Genomic DNA, 20275 nt, shown 5'->3' with positions numbered 1-20275 from the left:
CGTAACACATATGCCATTTTCTGCCTGCCTGTAAGTCTTCTGAAATAATGACCCATAAATCCCTTTGCTCAGATACTGAGGTTAGGATTGTATCACATAGTCTATACTCTGCCAGAGGGTTTTTACACCCCAGGTGCATCATAGTGCACTTATCCACATTAAACTTTATTTGCCCGAGTTCTGACCATTCCTCTAGTTTACCCAAATCCTTTTCTATTTAGCGTATTCCGAAATTATTCAAGAATATTAACCCTGTTACAAATCTTTTTGCCATCAGCAAAAAGACACACCTTACCATTGAGACCTTTTGCAATAACATTGATAAAGATGTTATACAAAATGGGTCCCAGTAAAGACCCCTGAGGTCTCACTGGTAACAAGACCTTGTTCTGAATATACAGGGAATGGTTGGTGATATTAATTTCCTGTTTGTGGCACATTAGTATATGTGAGGGGGGAAACTTTTCAAGATGGGTGGTGACCATGGTGGCCATTTTGAAGTCGGCCATTTTGAATCCAACTTTTGTTTTTTCAATAGGAAGAGGGTCATTTGACACATCAAACCTATTGGGAATTTCCTAAGAAAAACAATGATGTGCTTAGTTTTAATGTAACTTTATTCTTTCATGAGTTATTTACAAGTTTCTGAAATGTGTTCAATGTGCTGCCCATTGTGTTGGATTGTCAATGCAACCCTCTTCTCCCACTCTTCACACACTGATAGCAACACCGCAGGAGAAATGCTTGCACAGACTTACAGTATCCGTAGTTTCAGGTGCTGAACATCTCGTATCTTCACAGCATAGACAATTGCCTTCAGATGACCCAAAAGATAAAAGTCTAAGGGGGTCAGATCGGGAGACCTTGGGGGCCATTCAACTGGCCCATGACGACCAATCCACTTTTCAGGAAACTGTTCATCTAGGAATGCTCTGACCTGACACCCATAATTTGGTGGTGCACCATCTTGCTGGAAAAACTCAGGGAACTGGCCAGCTACAGTGCATAAAGAGGGAAACACATCATCATGTAGCAATTTCGCATATCCAGTGGCCTTGAGGTTTCCATTGATGAAGAATGGCCCCACTATCTTTTGTACCCCATATACCACACCATACCATACATTTTTGTGTTTCAACAGTCTTGGAGGGATCTATCCAATGTGGGTTAGTGTCAGACCAATAGCGTTAGTTTTGTTTGTTAACTTCACCATTCACGTAAAAGTTTGCCTCATCACTGAACAAAATCTTCTGCGTAAACTGAGGGTCCTGTTCCAATTTTTGTTTTTCCCATTCTGCAGCACCAGAAACGATGGATACTGGAAGCCTGTGCTAGCATTTCTCCTGCGGTGTTGCCATCAGTGTGTGAAGAGTGGGAGAAGAGGGTTGCATTGACAATCCAACACAATGGGCAGCACATTGAACACATTTTATAAGTGGTCAGAAACTTGTAAATAACTAATGAAAGAATAAATTTATGTTAAAACCAAGCACATCGTTGTTTTTCTTGGGAAATTCCCAATAAGTTTGATGTGTCACATGACACTCTTCCTATTGAAAAAACAAAAGTTGGATTCAAAATGGCCGACTTCAAAATGGCCACCATGGTCACCACCCATCTTGAAAAGTTTCCCCCCTCACATATACTAATGTGCCACAAACAGGAAGTTAATATCACCAACCATTCCCATTTTATTAAGGCGTATCCATATAAATGGTCCACCCTGTACTTTATCAACTACAACCCTCTGTTGTCGGTCCCTCAGCCACTCAACAATAGTCCAGCTAATCCATTCAACAATATAGGTGTCCAAGCTCTAAGACTGAAGTCTTCTATGTGGATAACGCTGATCCATTTATCACGCACACTGTCATAGCAAGCAGTGCCGAGACCACCATCTTCTATCACACCTTCTTCTATGTGGACAGTGTCAAAAGCCTTCCTAAAATCTAAATATGCGATGTCTATTGCCCCTCCACCATCTATTAATTTAGTCATCCAATCAAAAAAAATCTATAAGATTCATTTGATATGATCTCCCTGTTGTAAACCCATGTTGTTTTTCATCTTGCAATCCATGGGATTTTAGATGTTCCACAATCCTATCCTTTAGTAGAGTTTCCATTCATTTTCCCACTATAGATTTCAGACTTACTGGCCTATAGTTGCCTGATTCCTCTCAATTACCTTTCTTATGAATGGGGACAACATTTGCTAATTTCCAATGTTCTGGGATGACTCCTGTTACTAGTGATTGGTTAAATTAATCTATTAACGGTTTTGATAGTACACCGCTAAGCTCTTTTAGTATCTTTGGGTCAATCTTTGTCTTAACTTTAGACAGCTGACTTGGAACCTTTTCCTCTGTAAAGACTCTTCTTAATTCTTCCTCCCTAACTGAGGTCCTTTTCCTTCATTTCTTCTGTAAAACCTGAACAAAAGTATTTATTGAGGCAGTCAGCTAGTCCTTTATCTTCTTCTACATACCTTCCTTCCTCTGTTTTTAACTTAGTATTTCCTTGTTTTAATTTATTTTTATATTTATATATCTGAAGAATGTCTTATCTTCTTTCTTCACTGGCTGAGCTAGCTTCTCTTCTGCCTGCATCTTAGAAGCTCTTATAACTTGCTTGGCCTCTTTCAGCCTAACCTTATAGATTTTCCTGTCTTCATTGCTTTTTTTTTAATATTTACTAAATGCTAGCTTTTAAAAAAAAATTTTTTTATGATTTTGGCCACTTCTGTGGAGTACCACAGTGGTCTGTAACACAATTATCTGTTGCCTTTAATAATCAACGTTTGAGTAGTCCCACTTATCCTGAACTCCATTCAGACAACAGTCTGATAGGGACTCATTTACCACTAATCTCATTTTATAAAAGTCAGTTTTTCTAAAATCTAAAACTTTTGTTTTTGTGTGGTGTGACTCAGTCACTGTTCTTATATTAAACCACACTGACTAGATCCCAAGCTTTCACCTACAGTTATGTCAGATACCGAATCTCCATTTGTGAATACTAAATCTAAGATGGCCTCCTTCCGGGTTGGCTCCTCAACTACTTGTAGAGATAATCTCAGTAGGGAATTTATAATATCTGTACTCCTGGCAGAACTAGCTATTTCCTCAACTAGTAGATCATCAAATTCTTTTACTTGCCTAGGCGGTCTATAAATCCTACCTACATAAGTTACTGCATGATAACCAAACTGAAACTGCAAACTGGCTCTAAATTGGTCTATCTAACTTGTATTAGGTTAGATTTTATGCTATATATGTGCTTGTGGTAGTAATATATTCATTTCAATCTCTTCTCATTCTGCATTTAGGAGTCCACTGGGTGTTCTTATCACTGATCGACGTCTTTCTTGTATGAGTGTGCATAAATAACGAACTGTCAATCAGTGATAAGGACCACCTGCCGGACTTGTTGTGTATGTATTTTTACATATATGTGTGTGTAGGTAAATAAATGTAAGTACAAAGATTTGTGCAGTGATCTAATCACTGGCCTGAAATACCACAGCGATGTTTTACCTAGTTACATATTTAACACAGTTAAGAAATCAAAGCACATGATCTTATGACCAACACTGAAGACTTTGTACTCTCATTACCTGTTCTTAGCAGCCACCAGAACAATGAGACTTTTCTTTCGAAAGCTTTGAAGTTTACTTGGAGAATTAAGAATAAAGCAACAATGTATCACAGAATCAACACAACCTGTAAATGCCTTGGCAGATCTGCTTTATGAGAGGTTATTTGCACATTTTATATGATTGACCAGTAGTGATATGACATTTATGCAGAAGTCAACAAAAGCTGGATGTGAAAATTTAGTGAAAGCTCCCAATGGTGCATTAGTCACGAAGATGGTTTTCCCACCATAGTGATATGCCATTACTCTGAGTCTACCTGGCAGGACACCACTTATCCTAAGAATGAAGGGGCTGCTGTGCTTTCCCACACCTTGACATAATAGTATATCAAGGGCCTCACCAAGTTTATGTCAAAGGGTTCACACTAGGACTGTAACTGTGCAAGTTGTAATACACAGCTGTAACACCCCACAACTGTTGGGAGGAAACTGTTATCCCAGGATGGTAATTCTCTCAAGCCTGTTCGCGGCATTGGATACAAGGCAGAAAATCCTATGTAAATGATCCCCAGCCCTGGTCTCATAGTTGCCAGAGTTGGTACCACTATGAAGGGAGCCTGTGGCCAGTCTCATCTCTTGTGCTTTTATGCATAAGTACAATGGCCAGATTTATGAGTCTGTCTGAGGGTAAGGCTGGGTTCACACCACATTTTTGCAATACAGTTCCTTTACACGTTTTTAATTTGAAAACCGTATGCATTGACTCTCCATTGAAAACCTTATGCCAAACGAAGCCTCCGGTTGTGTCCGTTTTTTCCCTGTACCCAAAACCGTAGCCTACCATGGTTTTTGGTCTGGGTGAAAAAGATGTATTGAAACCGTATACTTTATTCATAATGGAGTGAAAAACGGACATAATTTTTCAAACCGTATACGGGTAAAGATATGTACACATGTTTTGATACAGTTTAGTACGGTTTTAGGAATCCGTTTTTCATCAAAAACCTGATACGGGAACTGTATTGCAAAATCGTGGTGTGAACCTATCCTAAAAACTGGTTTCCATGTAACAACCTCTCAGCTCAGCTCAGCTTTCATTTTACCAGAGCAATATAAAAAATTAGACATGGGCTCAGATTGGTTACTATGATAAATCTGGGCCAATGTTTATAATTATGGTTTTATATTGTATTAGAAAGGTTAGCTTCAGAAAAAAAATATCAAATTAAAGTGGTACTCCAGAGAACTGAACTTATCAGACACTTGCCCCCAGTCTTCAGCATGCACCAACTTCCTGGATGAGAACAAGTGATGGCCCACTTAGCCAATCACCGGCCGCAGCAGTGTCCAGCCTGTCATTGGCTGAGTGGGCCGTTACTTGCTCTCATCCAGGAAGGTGGGTGACAAAGCATGCCGAGGACAGTAACCAGTACAGGAGATCGCTGGAGGTCCCAATGGTTGAAAAAATCCTGAGATTATCTTGCAGTTTTCAGTCTGGCCACCAAGCCTATTAATCAGCTCACATTTCCTGTTCTGTAGAGAAAACTTTTCAGCAGTCTCCTGCTGAACCAGTATATAGATAAAATGGGATCAGAACTTCACTCTCCCCCTACCTGTCCTAAGACCTTGGAGAGGTAGAAAACTGGAAAATGGTTGCCTGGATAAAAGCGCTTCACAGAAGGTGTATAGGTAATACATTTTAATGGTAAGGCAACACGTTTCGATCCTGATCCAGGATCGAAACGCATTGCCATACCAATAAAATGAATTACCTATACACCTTAAGAGAAGCACCTTTATCCATTTTCCAGTATTCTACCTTTCCATTGCATAACCGGATTGACTGCTGTTCATCCGGAATCATCCTCTGGCGGCTCACATATTTTCATTGTCCACACGCAACTGTAGGTGTAGTGCTTTAAGCGCAACACCTAAGGAGCCCAGCTTTACAGTGGTCCTCACTAAGGGCGCACCCTGGTTTTTCTTTTTCTCTCTCTATTTTGTCCTAAGACCTTTGCTTTTCATAGAGCATGCACAACAAAATCTCCCTATTCTCTCCTTTGTCCATGAATCTACTGTAAAGCAAATCTCTAAATCCTGTGCAGAAAACTCCAACTATACGGCTGCCCCCATATTAATGGCCAAAAAAATTGATAAAAAAATTACAATTAGAAAATAAAAAACAGATTAGAAAATAAGAAAATGTTTCAGTAAAAATAAAATCTAGGTGCCACATTCTCTTCAAGGTGGCCATATATCTACCATAGCTGATGGAGAATTGCCAGTCTAATGGCAACCCTCAATGACAATAGATTGTATGTCACAGCCTCCAATGGTTGTCTAGTAGATTCCATTTACTGTATAGTAACTGTACATAAGATAAACTTTAGGCTTATTGTCACTTTAAATTAGGGATTTTGAAAACCAAGCTTTATAGACATCACAGAAACCCTTGTAATCTCACGCCATATTCTTGTCAACCCACTGACTGACACCATTTCTTCCAGCATCGCCTCTGTTTCTTGGAACCACTTAAAGTCTTTCTTACCGTACACAACGTTGTGACATTTCTGTTCCATTAACAAGTGCTCTCCTTGTCTGACATTGCTTCAGAGGTCATCAGCAGCCAATAAATAATGAGCCATTGATTTTCAAAGATTAGACGCTATTTTCCTTTATAAGAAGAGAAGTCAACATTTCATAACATAATAAATCTTCAGCATTTCGACTGCTTATTTATCTGTCATCGGTGATGCAGTAATTGGAGTATCTCAGGTGTCAGTTCTCGATACATTAACTTTCGACAAATTCTCTATATTTATCTTTTTGAATTCACTGTTTTGTTATTATTATATTATACACAAGGGCCTTATACTACTGGATATCTGTAATGATGAGAATTAAGAGGGAAAATCATTCTGTCTGAGGACAGTATTGGTTACATGCTGTGCTACATATTAGAGGACTGCATTGGGATTGGAATCCTGTGGGTCCCACAGGACCGGACATAAAACTTGCGGGAGCGGGCGATTTTTAGTCTTGAGAGGATGGTCATAGAACATACAGTGGGTCACGCAAAATCCTGCGAACCTCTGAAATGCCATAGGGGGCTGATGAAATGGCACAAGGGGTAATGAAATAGCACAAAAGGGGGGTGGAATAAAATAGCTTGGCGGATAATGAAATAGCTTGGAGGGTAATGAAATGGCACAAGGGAGTAAGGGGGTAAAAAATGGAACCAAGGAGTAATGGAATGGCACAAGTGGGTAAAGAAATGGCACAAGGGGGTAATGAAATGGATGGGTAGGTCATGAAATGGCATGGGGGTAAAGAAACATCACAAATGGGTAATGAAATAGCACGGGGTAATATGATGGCACAAGGGGGTAATGAAATTGCATTGAAGGGGCTCTCTTAGAGCTGTGACAAAATGCTTGCGGAAAGGGCAGGATCGGACATACAAGTTGCAGGAGCAAGCGGTAATGGTCAGAAATCCATTGGGAGCTGGATTAATAAAACAATCATAAAGAAAATCCACAAGATGTGTTAGGGTCAAAACATTTGGAACCTATTGATCAGGGGTTAACCCCCTGATCACTAATACCCTTAATTAACTCCCACCCCTAAAACTTAGCGGTCATTTAGCTTAATTATAATTAATATAGAATTGAATGAGTTTCTAAAAACACAGTCCTGCAGTGAGTATATCAGTGTGTATATGTATAATCACAGTGAAACCTGTTCATATATGACAGATTGTCAATCACCAGTGGCCTGCAGATACCCTGGTTGATTGTACTAATGACATCCTGTTATGGACTGCTATTAAAACCTAACACTACCCCGCCCTACATGTTTTGTTACACCAGTAATGTCCTCAGGAGGGAAACTGGCATCAAGTAGTACTATCAACCAGGGTTTTTAGGGTGGGAGTTAAAGGGGTACTCCGGCCCTGAGACATCTTATTCCCTATCCAAAGGATAGGGGATAAGATGTCTCACTGTGGGGGGTCCCACCGCAATCTTGTATTCGCTACCCACCTGTTTGAGCTACACGCCGCGGTGCCAGCTCACAAACAGCCGGGTGGCGTCCACAGGGCCGGAGTATCGTGACGTCACCCCTGCCCCCGCTATGCAAGTCTATGGGAGGGGGCGTGACGGCTGTCACGCCCCCTCCCATAAACTTGCATAGCGGGGGCAGGGGTGACGTCACATGGGGGTGGAGTCGTGACGTCACGATACTCCGGCCCTGTGGTTGCCACCCGGCTGTTTGTGAACTGGCATCGCATGCCAGGTGAGTGGCAAATACAAGATTGTGAGGGTCCCCAGCGCCGGGACCCTTCCGGTGAGACATCTTATCCCCTATCATTTGGATAGGGGATAAGATGTCTCAGGGCCGGAGTACCTCCTTTAAATAAGGGTGTTAGTGATCAGGGGGTTAATCCCTGATCAATAGGTTCCAAATGGATTAAGAAAACAGTCCCTTCAGGACAGTCTTTGGCTATCCAGGCATGCTGGAAGTTGCAGTTTTGCAACAGCTGAAGATGCCCAGATTACGAAACATTGTCAAAGATGCTTATGGCATATCTGTAGAATATATCAGTAATGTTTGGTAAACTGGGATCCTAGATTTGGAATCACCACCAATCAGGTGCCTACAGATCCTTTAACCTTTATTGTGTTGATAAAAAAAAAATGGACAGAATCCTAAAAAGGGAGAGAAGTTTGAAGAGTGCTCTGCTATATTATATAGGTCATGCATGTACGACATAACCTATGATCAGAGTTTATATGAGACATATCTGTTACAAAGGCCCTCCAGTCAAATAGTTAAAGTGATGGTTGCCACCTGTGCAAGACTACGCCATTCAACCTACAGATTTAGTAGAAGTCTTATAGGCTTGCATGGGGCTTCCACAAAATCCTCAGATTAAACGCTGTAGTCTCTCGCAAGTCTCCGGCTCAAGCAGCAGCACAAAAATTCAAGTCCATATCCCGTTTACTAGACTTGCGCGACTACTGTTTCGTGTTGAGCGCAAATATTAAAAATGCTAATTGTTACCACAAATATCGGCACTTCGCAATTTCGCTAATATTTAGAATATAGCGCGATTTATTCATAATAACGAATATTTTTTTTTATTATTTCTCTACTCTACACACCACGACAATGATGTGTATTGTGTAAAAAAAAAGTGATCATCCCTCCCTTTTTCCAGCTTGTGGTCCAAAGAAGGCTCCAATATTAATGAACACAAACTCAAATTATATAGGGGGAGATTTATCAACACCTGTGCAGAGGAAGAGTGGTGCAGTTGCCCATAGCAACCAATCAGATTGCTTCTTTCATTTTCCACAGGCCTCTAAAGAGGCCTGTGGAAAATGAAAGAAGCAATCTGATTGGTTGCTATGGGCAACTGCACCACTCTTCCTCTGCACAGGTTTTGATAAATCTCCCCAATAGTGAATTGATAGTTAGTGATAGATAGGGTAGGTTAGTTTAGCAGATAGGTTCTAGTGTACAGCATAGTGTTAGTTAGTTGAAAGACATAATCACGCATGCGCGCTATACAAATTTCATTACGATTTTCGCATGGAAAAAAAGTGAAAGAACATAGCGAATATGCAAATTTGGAAAATATGGCAAATTCATCACTAGTACTGTTACGACTGTGGTGGCTAGCTTAAAGGGGTTGTCTGCCTGTTCTCAGGATATAACAAAGAATAGGACCTCCAATGTGTCGACGGGATTCGAAGCGCAGGACACACAAATAAAGGGATCTGAGGTTTATTCACCCATGATGCAATGCATTTCACAGATAGACTGCTTCATCAGGCATGATGCCTGATGAAGCAGTTTATCTGTGAAACGCGTTGCATCATGGGTGAATAAACCTCAGATGCCTTTACTTGTGTGTCCTGCGCTTCGAATCCTGTCGACACGTTGGAGGTCCTATTCTTTGTTACATTTTATTTGGACGTGGAGCGGCTGCAGATGTCTTACTATCCATGCCTTTTTCCATTGTTGCCCTTGGTTGAGGGTAACCTGCTGCGGTAAGCGCTAATTTTGCTCAAGTGAAATCTGTGCAACAACAGTATCACACTACGGAGCGCTATCTGTCCTTTGTTTCTGTTCTCAGGATAGGCCATCAATATTAGATGGTGGGGGTTGCGACTTCTAAAACTACTGCCGATGAAATATTTTTGGCTGTGACGCTTCATGTTACGTTTTGTCAAAGGTTTGGGATTAAAATCCAGGCTAGCACAAAATAATTCTTATATAACAAGGATGACCACATTGTGTATCTGTATTTCAGTAGATTATCAGAACAGCAAAAATTGCATCAATGCATTAAAGGGGTACTCCACTGAAAAACATTTTTTTTAAAATCAATTGGTGCCAGAAAGTTAAACAGATTTGTAAATTACTTCTATTGAAAAATCTTAATCTTTCCAGTACTTATCAGCTGCTCTATGCTACACAGAAAGCTCTTTCCTTGTTGAATTTCCTATCTGCCTGGCCACCGTGCTCTCTGCTGACACCTCTGTCCATTTTTAGGAACTGTCCAAAGTAGGAGCAAATCCCCATAGCAAACCTCTCCTGCTCTGGACAGTTCCTGACATGGACAGAGGTGTCAGAAGAGAACACTGTGGTCAGGCAGAAAGGAAATTCAAAAAGAAAAGAACTGCATGTGGAGTATACAGCAGCTGATAAGTACTGGAAGGATTAAGATTTTTAAATAGAAGTAATTTACAAATCTGTTTAACTTTCTGGCACCAGTTGTTTTAAAAAGAAAGGATTTCCAGTGGAGTACCCCTTTAAACAAAACAAGACCAAAAAATATATATATATATATGTATAAAAGAAAACATATTCGGATACAATACAGAAAACGTAACAAACTGGAGGGAAAAAATAATTTATTAAGCCGAATGAGCCCTTTTATGTAGTATAATCTTTTATGGTTTGGACAATGGTTTTGGATCAGTGTTTCCCAACTAGGGTGCCTCCAGCTGTGGCAAAACTACAACACACAGCATGCCCGGACAGCCAAAGGCTGTTCGGGCATGCTGGGTGTTGTAGTTTTGCAACAGCTGGAGGTACACTGGTTGGAAAACACTATAAACTTTGTCACAGGGACATTATATTTTTCAGTTTTTTTCCTGTAACATCAGTTTTGTGCATGTAGAATACGGAGCCTTATCCATTGTATTTGAATTTAACTATGATAAAAGTGATAACATTTACAAGACAAAGACCTGTTCTGTAACCCTCATGTTTCCCGTCATTGTTGAACCGCCGCTGAGGGCCTCTGCTCCTTGTCTTCTAGGTACAGCGATTTGCTCCTTCGCTGCCGTGAACTCGATGCCTGGACTCAAGATCTTTGTCTCCCAAGTGTCGTCTGGATATCAGGCTTCTTCAACCCCCAGTCCTTCCTCACAGGTGGGGAGCACATCGCAACTCATTAGTAATTTACTGCTACAGTAATTTTTATAATTACTGCCAGGAGCCCTCATTAAATTTGATCTAATGAATAAATATTGTATTTTTCGACACGATTATCAGAACAGCTTAAACTGTGCGCCATAAACAATTATTCCGCTCCACGCTCTATACTAGCTGAATGCGGATTTACCATCTTAGAATACATTTCTCTAATGGGGTACACCAGTGTTTCCCAACCAGGGTGCTTCCAGCTGTGGCCAAACTACAACTCCCAGCATGCCCAGGGCATGCTGGGAGTTGTAATTTGGCCACAGCTGGAGGCACCCTGGTTGAGAAACACAGGGGTACACATATATTATCATATAGACCAGGGGTGTCAAACTCGAATTCATCGGGGGCCGCATCAGCAGTTTGGTCACCCTCAAAGGGCCGGTTGTATCTGTAGGACCCCTCCCCCCCCCCACACACACATACCGTATATGCCGGCGTATAAGACGACTGGGTGTATAAGACGACCCCCAACTTTTACAGTTAAAATGTAGAGTTTGGGATATACTCGCCATATAAGACTACCCCTCCTACCGCAATGTACAGTACCTTGTATTTCCCCCCACATTAGTAGGCAGCATGTTCCCCCCCCCATTAGTTGGCAGCATGTTCCCCCACATTAGGTTGGCAGTATAGTTCCCCCCACATTAGGTAGGCAGTATAGTTCCCCCCACATTAGGTAGGCAGCATGTTCCCCCACATTAGGTTGGCAGTATAGTTCCCCCCACATTAGGTTGGCAGTATAGTTCCCCCCACATTAGATAGGCAGCATGTTCCCCCACATTAGTTGGCAGTATAGTTCCCCCCACATTAGGTTGGCAGCACCCCCCCTCCCTCCCTCCCTCCCTCCCCACAGACATACAGCCTCCAGCCATATACAGTGTATGGCTGGAGGCTGTATGTCTGTGTGCTGCCCCCACTGTGATCCGGTCACCGCTCCTCCGCTCAACTGGCTCCAGAAAGTTAAACAGATTTGTAAATTACTTCTATTAAAAAATCTTAATCCTTTCAGTACTTATGAGCTTCTGAAGTTAAATGGGTACTCTCATAAAAAAAAAAAAAATTATTAAAAAGATTTCTAATATATTTTATTTTAAAAAAATCATGTTTTATGTGTTTTTTTTACGTTTGTAATCCTGGCCACTAGGTGTCACCCTATATGGCTCAGGATTACTTTTCCTCCCCTCACGTTCAGCACGTCCGGACCAACGCTGGTCGGGCAGCGTGGCCCAGCGTGGTCCGAAATGCGCGTTCACATGTATGAGGAGAGGGAGATGCAAGGCGGGCGGGGATATTTAAATTTTGCACGCCGCGCGTGCGCGAGCGCTGTGCTCCTGCTCTGCCTGTTTCCTATACAGGCAGAGAGTGAGTACAGCGCTCGTTAGCGCGGCACGCAAAATTTAAATATCCCCGCCCCCTACATCTCCCTCTCCTCATTCATTGCAGCGCACGAGCTGCAGGAGAGGGAGGAGATGGCTGGAAGCGATCCTCGGCCAGGCTTCAGATGACGTTGTGCCTGCCGGGACCACCCACTTCCTGTCCTCGCCAGAGAGCTCAACTCTGAGCTCCTCCAGCCATTCTAGATAAGGTAATTTCATGGGGATTAGGGCAGAAATAAAGACAGGGATAGATGTAGCTGTCACGAATCGGCTGGCAGGAGGTGGATCCTCTGTGCCAGAGAGGGATTGGCGTGGACCGTGCTAGTGGACCGGTTCTAAGTTACTACTGGTTTTCACCAGAGCCCGCCGCAAAGCGGGATGGTCTTGCAGCGGCGGTAGTAACCAGGTCGTATCCACTAGCAACGGCTCAACCTCTCTGACTGCTGAAGATAGGCGCGGTACAAGGGAGTAGACAAGAGCAAGGTCGGACGTAGCAGAAGGTCGGGGCAGGCAGCAAGGATCGTAGTCAGGGGCAACGGCAGGAGGTCTGGAACACAGGCTAGGAACACACAAGGGAACGCTTTCACTGGCACGATGGCAACAAGATCCGGCAAGGAAGGGAAGGGGAAGTGAGGTTATATAGGAAGTGCACATGTGAATACACTAATTAGAACCACTGCGCCAATCAGTGGCGCAGTGGCCCTTTAAATCGCAGAGACCCGGCGCGCGCACGCCCTAGGGAGCGGGGCCGCGCGCGCCGGGACAGGACCGACGGAGAGCGAGTCAGGTACGGGAGCCGGGGTGCGCATCGCGAGCGGGCGCCACCCGCATCGCGAATCGCATCCCGGCTGGAGGCGGTATCGCAGCGCACCCGGTCAGTGGATCTGACCGGGGCGCTGCAGTAGCGAGGATGTGGCGAGCGCTCCGGGGAGGAGCGGGGACCCGGAGCGCTCGGCGTAACAGTACCCCCCCCTTGGGTCTCCCCCTCTTCTTAGAGCCTGAGAACCTGAGGACCAGACTTTTGTCAAGGATGTTGTCCTCAGGTTCCCAGGATCTCTCTTCAGGACCACAGCCCTCCCAATCAATCAAAAAAAATGTTTTCCCTCTGACCGTCTTGGAGGCCAGTATCTCCTTTACGGCGAAGATGTCAGAGGAACCGGAAACAGGAGTGGGAGAAACAAGTTTGGGAGAGAAACGGTTGATGATGAGTGGTTTAAGGAGAGAGACATGAAAGGCATTGGGAATACGAAGAGAAGGAGGAAGAAGAAGTTTGTAAGAGACAGGATTAATTTGGCACAAGACTTTGAAAGGACCAAGATAGCGTGGTCCAAGTTTGTAACTGGGGACACGAAAGCGGACATATTTAGCGGAGAGCCATACCTTGTCTCCGGGAGCAAAAATGGGGGGAGCTCTTCTTTTCTTATCGGCAAACTTTTTCATGCGAGATGAAGCCTGTAAAAGAGAATTTTGGGTCTCTTTCCATATGGTGGAAAGATCACGAGTCACTTCATCTACAGTGGGCAAACCAGAGGACAAGGGAATAGGGAGGGGGGGAAGAGGGTGACGGCCGTACACCACGAAAAATGGGGATTTAGCAGAAGATTCAGAGACTCTAAAGTTGTACGAGAATTCGGCCCAAGGTAGAAGATCTGCCCAGTCATCCTGGCGGGAGGAAACAAAATGCCGTAAATAGTCACCCAGGACCTGGTTAATTCTTTCTACTTGCCCATTGGATTGAGGATGATAAGCAGAAGAGAAGTTTAATTTAATCTTGAGTTGTTTACAGAGAGCCCTCCAGAATTTTGACACGAATTGGACACCTCTATCCGAGACAATCTGCGTGGGCAAACCGTGAAGACGAAAAATGTGTACAAAAAATTGTTTTGCCAACTGAGGCGCTGAAGGAAGACCAGGAAGAGGAATAAAATGTGCCATCTTGGAAAATCGATCAACGACCACCCAAACAACAGTGTTGCCACGGGATGGGGGTAGGTCTGTAATAAAGTCCATACCAATCAGAGACCAAGGCTGTTCGGGGACAGGCAGAGGGTGAAGGAGACCAGCAGGCTTCTGGCGAGGAGTCTTATCCCGGGCACAGACAGTACAGGCCCGCACAAAATCAACAACATCTGTTTCCAGAGTCGGCCACCAATAGAAACGAGAGATGAGTTGCAAGGACTTTTTGATGCCCGCATGGCCTGCGAGGTGGGAGGAGTGACCCCATTTGAGAATCCCGAGACGCTGGCGTGGAGAAACAAAGGTCTTCCCTGGAGGAGTTTGCCTGATGGAGGCTGGAGAAGAGGAGATCAGACAGTCAGGAGGAATGATGTGTTGCGGAGAGACCTCTACTTCCGAGGCATCCGAGGAACGAGAGAGAGCATCGGCCCTAATGTTCTTGTCGGCAGGGCGAAAATGAATTTCAAAGTTAAAACGGGCAAAGAACAACGACCACCTGGCCTGGCGAGGATTCAGCCGTTGGGCAGACTGGAGATAGGAGAGATTCTTGTGATCGGTGAAAATGATAACTGGAAATTTTGATCCCTCCAGCAGATGCCTCCATTCCTCAAGTGCCAATTTAATGGCCAGTAGTTCTCGATCCCCGATGGAGTAGTTCCTCTCCGCCGGAGAGAAGGTCCTAGAAAAAAAACCACAAGTAACAGCATGCCCGGAAGAATTTTTTTGTAGAAGGACCGCTCCAGCTCCCACTGAGGAGGCATCAACCTCCAATAGGAAGGGTTTAGATGGGTCAGGTCTGGAGAGCACGGGAGCAGAAGAAAAGGCAGACTTGAGCCGTTTAAATGCGTCTTCCGCTTGAGGAGACCAGGACTTAGGATTGGCATTCTTCTTGGTTAAAGCCACGATAGGAGCCACAATAGTGGAAAAATGTGGAATAAATTGTCTGTAATAATTGGCGAACCCCAAAAAACGTTGGATAGCACGGAGTCCGGAGGGGCGTGGCCAATCTAAGACGGCAGAGAGTTTATCTGGGTCCATTTGTAGTCCCTGGCCAGAGACCAAGTATCCTAGGAAAGGAAGAGATTGACATTCAAACAGACATTTCTCCATTTTGGCATAAAGTTGATTGTCTCGAAGTCTCTGAAGAACCATGCGGACATGCTGGCGATGTTCTTCTAAGTTGGCAGAAAAAATCAGAATATCGTCCAGATACACAACAACACAGGAATATAAGAGATCACGAAAAATTTCATTAACAAAGTCTTGGAAGACGGCAGGGGCGTTGCACAGGCCAAAGGGCATGACCAGATACTCAAAGTGTCCATCTCTGGTGTTAAATGCAGTTTTCCATTCGTCCCCCTCCCTGATGCGGATGAGATTATATGCACCTCTTAAGTCCAGTTTGGTAAAGATGTGGGCACCTTGAAGGCGATCAAAGAGTTCTGAGATAAGAGGTAGGGGGTAGCGGTTCTTTACCGTGATTTTATTAAGTCCGCGGTAATCAATGCAAGGACGTAGGGAGCCATCTGTTTTGGACACAAAGAAAAATCCAGCTCCAGCAGGAGAGGAGGATTTGCGGATAAACCCCTTTTTTAAATTTTCCTGGATGTATTCAGACATAGCAAGAGTCTCTGGGGCGGACAGAGGGTAAATTCTGCCCCGGGGTGGAGTAGTGCCCGGGAGGAGGTCAATAGGGCAGTCAAAAGGCCTGTGAGGGGGTAAAGTCTCAGCTTGCTTTTTGCAAAATACGTCAGCATAGTCCATATAAGCCTTAGGGAGACCGGTTACAGGAGGAACCACAGGGTCACGGCAGGGAGTACTGGGAACCGGTTTAAGACAGTCCTTGAAACAAGAAGTACCCCAGCTCTTGATCTCTCCTGTGGACCAATCAAGGGTTGGGGAATGGCGTTGAAGCCACGGTAGTCCAAGGAGAATTTCGGAAGTGCAATTGGAGAGGACCAAAAACTCAATTTTTTCGTGATGAGGTCCGATGCACATTAGGAGGGGTTCCGTGCGGTAACGCACGGCACAGTCCAATCTTTCATTGTTAACACAATTGATGTAGAGGGGTCTGGCGAGACTGGTCACAGGGATGTTGAACCTGTTGATGAGAGAGGCCAAAATAAAATTTCCTGCAGATCCGGAATCCAAGAAGGCCTTAGTAGAGAAGGAGAAGGTAGAGGCAGATATCCGCACAGGCACAGTAAGGCGTGGAGAAGCAGAGTTGACATCAAGAACTGTGTCACCTTTGTGCGGAGTCAGCGTACGTCTTTCCAGGCGGGGAGGACGGATAGGACAATCCTTCAGGAAGTGTTCGGTACCGGCACAGTACAGGCAAAGATTCTCCATGCGGCGTCGTGTCCTCTCTTGAGGTGTCAAGCGAGACCGGTCAACTTGCATAGCCTCCACGGCGGGAGGCACAGGAACGGATTGCAGAGGACCAGAGGAGAGAGGAGCCGGGGAGAAAAAACGCCTCGTGCGAACAAAGTCCATATCCTGGCGGAGCTCCTGACGCCTTTCGGAAAAACGCATGTCAATGCGAGTGGCAAGATGAATGAGTTCATGTAGGTTAGCAGGAATTTCTCGTGCGGCCAGAACATCTTTAATGTTGCTGGATAGGCCTTTTTTAAAGGTCGCGCAGAGGGCCTCATTATTCCAGGATAATTCGGAAGCAAGAGTACGGAATTGGATGGCGTACTCGCCAACGGAAGAATTACCCTGGACCAGGTTCAGCAGGGCAGTCTCAGCAGAAGAGGCTCGGGCAGGTTCCTCAAAGACACTTCGAATTTCCGAGAAGAAGGAGTGTACAGAGGCAGTGACGGGGTCATTGCGGTCCCAGAGCAGTGTGGCCCATGACAGAGCTTTCCCAGACAGAAGGCTGACTACGAAAAGCCACCTTAGACCTTTCAGTAGGAAACTGGTCCGACATCATCTCCAAGTGCAGGGAACATTGTGAAAGAAAGCCACGGCAAAACTTAGAGTCCCCATCAAATTTATCCGGCAAGGAAAGTCGTAGGCCGGAAGCGGCCACTCGCTGCGGAGGAGGTGCAGGAGCTGGCGGAGGAGGTGATTGCTGAAGCTGTGGTAGTAGCTGCTGTAGCATCACGGTCAGTTGAGACAGCTGGTGGCCTTGTTGCGCTATCTGTTGCGACTGCTGGGCGACCACCGTGGTGAGGTCGGCGACAACTGGCAGTGGAACTTCAGCGGGATCCATGGCCGGATCTACTGTCACGAGTCGGCTGGCAGGAGGTGGATCCTCTGTGCCAGAGAGGGATTGGCGTGGACCGTGCTAGTGGACCGGTTCTAAGTTACTACTGGTTTTCACCAGAGCCCGCCGCAAAGCGGGATGGTCTTGCAGCGGCGGTAGTAACCAGGTCGTATCCACTAGCAACGGCTCAACCTCTCTGACTGCTGAAGATAGGCGCGGTACAAGGGAGTAGACAAGAGCAAGGTCGGACGTAGCAGAAGGTCGGGGCAGGCAGCAAGGATCGTAGTCAGGGGCAACGGCAGGAGGTCTGGAACACAGGCTAGGAACACACAAGGGAACGCTTTCACTGGCACGATGGCAACAAGATCCGGCAAGGAAGGGAAGGGGAAGTGAGGTTATATAGGAAGTGCACATGTGAATACACTAATTAGAACCACTGCGCCAATCAGTGGCGCAGTGGCCCTTTAAATCGCAGAGACCCGGCGCGCACGCGCCCTAGGGAGCGGGGCCGCGCGCGCCGGGACAGGACCGACGGAGAGCGAGTCAGGTACGGGAGCCGGGGTGCGCATCGCGAGCGGGCGCCACCCGCATCGCGAATCGCATCCCGGCTGGAGGCGGTATCGCAGCGCACCCGGTCAGTGGATCTGACCGGGGCGCTGCAGTAGCGAGGATGTGGCGAGCGCTCCGGGGAGGAGCGGGGACCCGGAGCGCTCGGCGTAACAGTAGCTAGTGTCAGGGACAGATGGGGAGGGGGAATAGGAAAATTTAGTTTAGTGATAGCTACTCTTTAAGATTGTCCTTTTCTGTCTAAGTGCTCTCTGATGACACCTGTCTCGGGAACCGCCCAGTTTAAGAAGCAAATCCCCAGAGCAAACCTCTTCTAAACTGGGCGGTTACCGAGACACGTGTCATCAGAGAGCAGATAGACAGAAAAGAACAACCTTAACTTCAGAAGCTCCTAAGTACTGAAAGGATTCAGATTTTTTAATAGAAGTAATTTACAAATCTGTTTAACTTTCTGGAGCCAGTTGATATATAGAAAAAAAGTTTTTTCCTGGATAACCCCTTTAAAGAAAAACAAAAATGGCACAAAACAAAAAAAATTAAGTTTGTTAGACTTAAAGGGGTACTTCACTGGAAAAAAAAATGTAAATCAACTGGTGCCAGAAAGTTAAACAGATTTGTAAATTACTTTTATTTAAAAATCTTAACCCTTCCAGTGCTTATCAGCTTCCTTTCCGTCAGTGTTCTCTGCTGTGTTCCATTTTAGGAACTGTCCAGAGCAGGAGCAAATCCCCATAGAAAACATATACTGCTCTGGACAGAGGTGTCAGCAGAGAGCACTGTGGTCATACAGAAAGGAAATTCAAAAAGAAAAGAACGTCCTGTGGAGCATACAGCAGCTGATAAGTACTGGAAGGATTAAGATTTTTAAATAGAAGTAATTTACTAATCTGTTTAACTTTCTGGCACCAGTTGATTTGAAAAATAAATAAATAAAAATGTCTTGTGAGAAGTAGTGGAGCGGAGGATTGATGAGAATCCTAACTGTGTGGTAGCAGCGGGGATGTGTGTTGTTGGTGGGCTGTTTTTTTTTGTTTTTTTTACTGGAAGTGGACCACTCTTTTTAACCCCTTTAAAGGGGTATTCCAACTATCCACAGGATAGGGGATGTGTCTGATCGGGGGGGTCTGACCACTGGGAGACACTAGGCTCCAGATTGGTGCAGATGGTGCAGATTCGCACATTTGCGACCCACTCCTCCATTCCCATGGGAGGCACTGGTTTCCAGATGGACCCCCATGATCTGACACGTATCCTTTATTCTGTGGATACATTTAAGTGTTTAAAATTAGAATACCCCTTTAAAAAAGGTGTTGTCCATGTAAAGAGAAAAACAATGTCACACTTGCCCACATACTGTGCGTGATATTGCAGCTCAAACCAATTCACTTTAATGGAACTGAACTGTAAGGCCAGACACAACCCGTGGACAAGTGTGGTGCTGTTTCTAGGAGAAAGCAGCCATGTTTTTCTAAATTATGTACAAACCCTATGATGACCCATGCTAGAGATGAGCGAATTTACAGTAATTTGATTCATCACGAACCTCGCAGCTCGGCGGTTGCTGACTTTATCCTGCATAAATTAGTTCAGCTTTCAGGTGCTCCTATGGGCTGGAAAAGGGGGATACAGTCCTAGGAGAGAGTCTCCAGCCCACCAGACCACCCGAAAGCTGAACTCGTTTATGCAGCAACCGCCGAGCCGAGAAGTCCATGACGAATCGAATCACTAACCCATGCATATAACCATAACACACTCATTGTCTATGGCCTATGTGTCTGGCCCTCCCAGCTGTTGCAAAACTACAACTACTAGCATGCCCGAACAGCCAATGGCTACCCATACATGCTAGGAGTTGTCATTTTGCAACAGCTGGAACGCAACAGGTTGGACACCAAGGGTCTATGGCAGGCATAGGCAACTTTCTGCACTGCAGATGTTTTGGACTACATCGCCCATGATGCTTTTGTAGCATTACAGCTGTAAGAGCATCATGGGAGACGTAGTCCAAAACATCTGCAGTGCAGAAAGTTGCCTATGCCTGGTCTGCCATACTGATGCCTAGAATTTTTCAAGAA

General features: G+C 44.9%; 1 protein-coding gene across 9 annotated transcripts in view; it reads left to right on the top strand.

Moving 5' to 3' along the window:
* Positions 1 to 20275, top strand: part of LOC130285427 (dynein axonemal heavy chain 11-like) — a 523820-nt gene that overhangs the window by 495257 nt on the left and 8288 nt on the right. For all 9 annotated transcript variants that reach the window (XM_056536793.1, XM_056536797.1, XM_056536794.1 and 6 more), the window contains one exon: positions 10927 to 11039. In XM_056536793.1, the coding sequence (XP_056392768.1) occupies positions 10927 to 11039 (113 nt within the window). The remainder of the gene's footprint in view (positions 1 to 10926; positions 11040 to 20275) is intronic.

The sequence above is a fragment of the Hyla sarda genome, chromosome 8, assembly GCF_029499605.1.
Source record: "Hyla sarda isolate aHylSar1 chromosome 8, aHylSar1.hap1, whole genome shotgun sequence".
Lineage (NCBI taxonomy): Eukaryota > Metazoa > Chordata > Amphibia > Anura > Hylidae > Hyla > Hyla sarda.
Note: the sequence above shows the minus strand (reverse complement) of the source record. Positions and strands in the feature narration are given on the sequence as shown.